The 5242-nt window shown below is 34.3% G+C and overlaps 1 protein-coding gene across 1 annotated transcript; it reads right to left on the bottom strand.

The window, feature by feature from the left end:
• Positions 1-203: 203 nt before the first annotated feature.
• Positions 204-4328, bottom strand: LOC103496352 (zinc finger CCCH domain-containing protein 3). Its single transcript, XM_008458179.3, has 7 exons — positions 3834-4328; positions 3162-3340; positions 2952-3005; positions 2609-2725; positions 2168-2479; positions 1022-1267; positions 204-771 (listed from the first exon to the last, which is right to left on the bottom strand). Exons 1-7 carry the CDS (start codon positions 3883-3885, stop codon positions 430-432), a joined length of 1302 nt encoding a protein of 433 aa, XP_008456401.1. The 5' UTR covers positions 3886-4328; the 3' UTR covers positions 204-429.
• Between the last annotated feature and the right edge of the window lie 914 nt (positions 4329-5242).

Here is a 5242-nt window from a genome sequence, read left to right as displayed (position 1 = left end):
ATATAGTTTAACTTCTCTGAAAACCACAAATAAAAGTTCATTATATGGAACCATAAACCAAATGAAATGTTATCAAAGTAGCAATACAGAAACCGTGTCTATAAACTTTATGAACCAAAATCTCATCAGATTGCAAAATTAAATTCCAAGTCCCATCTCATAAATGAGAATGGAGTAAACGGACTAAAAAAGAAGAAAGAGGATTGTTTTCAATTTCACCTGCACTTTATTCAACACAAAAAATGCCTTCCCTTGCCCCACAGCTTACTCAAGTAAACGAAAATCTCCAAGCAACTTGTTTCCACTCCACATTTATCACAGGTGAAAATGGGGGCACAGGAGGTATAAAAAGTAAAATAAAATTTGTAATTCCTTCAACATACTAAACAACACGAGTCAAAATGAACAAAATAACCAAAGCTTTCAACCTCATTGATCTTGTAAACTTTCTGAACCACCCGGTAATGAGCATGAAACAGAGGTTGCCTCTTCGCCTGTGCTGTCTACTATGACTTTTGAATCGGTAGTTCGCCGCTTGTTCGATGGATCAGCTTTCTGAACCCATTCAGAAGATTTAGATAACATCCCGGGCAACGTCTCATGTGAGGACATTGTGAAGTTGTTGCTGGGATACTTTATAAAAGACGAATCAAGCAGAGGCAGAGTGAAACCATAATTATAAGGATATGTTGGAGATGGGTGGTCAAATTTACAACTTGGCCCATACTTGCACAGCCCATACATATTGTAGTATGAACATATAGCTTGTCCCTGTATGAAGCAGCCAAGCAAGCAATCAACAATATTGTGGGAAGATTAGGAATAAAGATTCAACTGATTACCAGCTAAATTGATTTCATAAAACAACTCAACAAGCTGCAGAGATTTAGAGTTTGTAGTCGATCTGTCTTTTCACAAATCGTTGTAATCAAAATGGTTCCTGATTCCATTCTTACTATAAAGGGTAAAGATGAATATGCGTATTTGCGAAGTTCAATCATGGTTAAGAATGAGAACTTACGGGTCTTGAAGGAAGTCCCAGTGCATTCGTTGCTGATTGTGCAATTCTTTGTTTCGGATGATGGAATTTACAATCAGAACCATATTTGCATGTGCCATTGTTCATGAAATAACGACATTCTGGTTGATCAGGTCGATCAGGTAGTGTTGGAGTTGATGTTGATAAGGCCAACTGCCCATTAGAATATGAGTCCTCCAAATTGATAGAGTTGTAACCAAGATTCGGAAGAATAGGATTGACATTGCTCTGATAGAACACGAAAATGGTCACAAATAATACTGAGGCAACATCACTGAACCGAAAACTTCAGTTCAATTGAAAACAAAAGGAAACCAAAGGTTTAGAAACCTCGTCTCAAGCATTCTTTGGTAAAAGTGCCATGCTTTATACATTGCTCATAAATTTCCAAAAAATTTTAAAAGAAACAAGAAATACATCAAGAGAGTATATCACTTATCCTTTATTCCTCATAAGTTTAAAAAAAAAAAAAAAACACACAAGAGATAGACCCCAAATGTACTGAAAGGTAAACTATAACGGAATTACAAAATAAACCAAGTGTATGGAGAGAAACTTGAACCCTCTCTCTCTTGAGATCTCTCTCAAGCTCTAAATCACTCACCAAAATATTATCTATCTTCCGCATTCCTCTTCACTCTATTTATAGCCACGTAACAAAACTCCATATCTAATTAATTAACGTCCTTAAGAATGCCCTAATAGCATTGCTATTAGATATTCATGCCCCCACAGAAAATTGTAGGCGAAACCACCAACCCTATCAAACTATTTAGCACCCATCTTGACATGCAGATCTAAATTGAAACACCAGGAAGACAAATATCTTCTACCAAGCAAAAGCAAAACCATGCCAATGACAAACATCCAAAGCAGTTGTGCCAACTAAATTGAAACAAGCAACACACTGGAATATTTGGAAAACCCTAATCTTTCTTTCATTAATGTACTTCATAATCCCTGAGCAGCAATCCTGAATGGCTTCAGGACAAGGCAGAATCCCAAGGCTACATACATTTCAATTTTCACACGGAAAAGAAAAACAAGATGGATATAATACCATCTTGTACCAGAAATCATGGACTTGAAAATTCAGTAGAATCCTTGTTCATTCAGACAGATACTAACCACGTAAGTGTTCCAGTCTTGAGCAGCTATAGCACCCTGTGATGGAGAAACCAGAACAGGCACATAAGATTGTTGGCCTTGTACACATGGACCAGGCATATATTGTACTCTAGGCAATGACCAAGCAGGAATTCCACCAGTATATGGCACACCAGATGAAGGCATGAATGGAGTGCCTCCAGAACCCAACGCACCAGGTCTAGCTTGAGGTAACGAATTTCCAACTGGTGATGGCTGAGGATGATTGAACTTACACGAAACTCCAAATTTACACGATCCAGTGCGCAAATAATAAGGGCACGACTTTTCTTCCTACAAAAACATTGGTTTCATCAAAATCATTACGATAAATGCAAATGCCTGCATTCTCGTGTAACCAATTAGCTAAGACACAACTAAGCAGATTGCATAGCATAACATTGATAAACCAAGATTTCACACCTGTCTCATGGGAAGGCCTAAAATGTTAAATGTAACAGGCCCAGCTCCACGCCTATCTCTTGGATGATGATACTTACATGACCCTCCATATTTACAGGTCCCTGTCTTCAGAAAGTACTGCAAATGCGTTGAAAGCTATTAATTCAATGCATCAAAAAAGGCCACCAACTAGCGGTGAGATGAGTCTCCCATAGTGGGGCTATCTCATTTCACTGTTAGATAGATTTCAAATCTAGAATAAAGACTTCATCCAGGTTGTTCAAAAAGTTCCAAAAAAGATTATCAAGTAGGTAGAATTCAGAACTCTGTTAACATCTAAGAAACTCAATCTCAACAATAATACCTCACAGTCGGGTTGCCCAATTCTTTCTGGAAGTTCCCCATTATACAGAGCACCCTACAGATGAACAAATATCAAAAGAAGTAGTTTACTCAATCATCAGTAAATAGAAGATCATAATCACCAGGTAAAGCATAAGAATTAAGATGATAATAGGAATCAGTTTCAATCAAGAGATTTCACTTTTCTTCCATAATTAAAAGGATCTTATACCTGACCAACGTAAACAGGATGATTGAATCGACAATTACTTCCATAGCTACAAGACCCAGTTCTCATATAATATAAGCAATCTGGTTCGCCAGGTCGATCGGGGTAAGGGCTTGATTCGGCCGCATCACCTCCATCTTGATTATCACTGATTTCCAACCGCCAAAGCGCCTCTGAGATATCTGATACCAGAAGGCCAGAATAAAAAATAAATAGATCAAAATGTGATGAACAACAAAATGATCCACACTGCACCAGAAACTAACTTCCTCGATTTTACATGCTCCAAACACTAAATAACTACAAGTAACAAAATCAATATTGCCAAACAAGAATGAAATAAGAAAAAATCCCTCAATACTTCATACGCATCGAGACGTGATTGAAGTTCTTCAAAACCAAAATAACAGTGATTGCTCGAATACATTAACCCAGAATCATCTTACAACGAAAACATAAACTTAAAAAGAACGATAAAATAGGTAATTTCACGGAATTTTTTACACACTTCAACACTAGAAAAAACAGTTGGAAATAGAAATAAAATGTAAAAACCTCGATCATGAAAAATCGTGAGTTATTAGATGATTATTATAGAGAAACGAGGATCATCAGATCCTCATAATCCCATACAAATGCATTAAAAAATAGAAATCGTCGAAGCTTCAGTGTTACCAGGGGATTGGTTAGGAACATCATGCCTCTGAACTTGCAGATTATCTGGCATCGGAAGTAGATATTAAAAAAAAAAAAAAGGAAAACCCTTCAAATGCTTTTCAAATCCAACCAATCAAGCTGAAGAACGTCCTCAAATCTCCCGGGAAAACTCAGAGAAAGATTATAAAACTAATAACAAAACAAAAAAACAAAAAAACAAAAAAAAACCCTACTAAATCGCCGAAAACTTCCTTTTAAAAAGCGGAAAAAAAAAAAGAAAACTAAAATTAATGGTGTGATCTTCGGGGAATAACAGAGATGATCTGAGTTCTGAAATTGATGAGAGAAACCAATTAAGAAATTTTATAAGGAACTAAGGCGAGAAGGGAATCGCGGATAGATTGCGAAGAATCAATGTGAAAAATCCACTATTATTCCAATTCGATAAATTCCTCTTTCTTTTTTTTCTTTTTTTTTTTTTTTTAATTTTCCTCTCTTTTCCCAATTAACGATAAAACAAGTTTCTTCACGCTCGTGTACGAATAATAAATACGGCAAGTGTATAGAAATGACGAAGTTGCCCTGGGCGTGCCGGTGTTAAATACCTTCCGTTTGTCGTTGCTGGAGAGCGTAATAAAGCGGTAGTTACGTCGTTAATTCATTCATAAATACAAGGGCGTGTTTGGCTTCCATTATTATCGTTATTATTATTACCCATTTTTTAATAAGTCAAACATTTAAGAAATTATTCAATCTATTATTATTACTACATTTTAAAACAAATAATACTAACATTTCTTCTTATAATAACTATGTTGCAATATTTATTGTCTACAACAAAATCAAAATCAGTCGCAATATATAATATATAATGTTTATACTATCAGCGTCGAAATCATAGTTTCAATTTTTTCAATTCCTTAAACTCGAAGGATTCAATTGTTAAACTCTCACAGAATGAAGAAAAAATTAAAAGAAAATATTTATTACTTTAAATTTTTTAATTTTATCAATTCTAGACGTCAAATTAAACAAGTGTTGTAATTCTTACTCAATATATTCTTACTTTTTTGTTTATTCCTAAAGTTTATCTCAATTGTAAAAGTTTCCATAGAGTCATTAGATAAAACCAAATTAATTTCACTAAAAACTACTTTAAAATATAACAAAATATAGTAAAATATTATCTTCTATCTACAATAAACTATGGTAAACACAAGTAGTAATATTTCTTGGTATGTTGTAGTCTATTACACAGAGATTGATATATTTTTCTATATTTATAAATATTTTTGAAAATTTTATCATTTAAAATAAGTTTTTATTTAATTAATAATACAATTAATTATTTTAATATTGGAGAAAAATTGCTGTGGAATAACTTTGTTAAAACTCACATTTGAATATCAATGCAGTACATAACATAT

Source organism: Cucumis melo, chromosome 11 (genome assembly GCF_025177605.1).
Source record: "Cucumis melo cultivar AY chromosome 11, USDA_Cmelo_AY_1.0, whole genome shotgun sequence".
NCBI classification, from domain to species: domain Eukaryota; kingdom Viridiplantae; phylum Streptophyta; class Magnoliopsida; order Cucurbitales; family Cucurbitaceae; genus Cucumis; species Cucumis melo.
The sequence above is the reverse complement of the archived record's forward strand: the minus strand, read 5'-3'. Positions and strand labels throughout refer to the sequence as shown.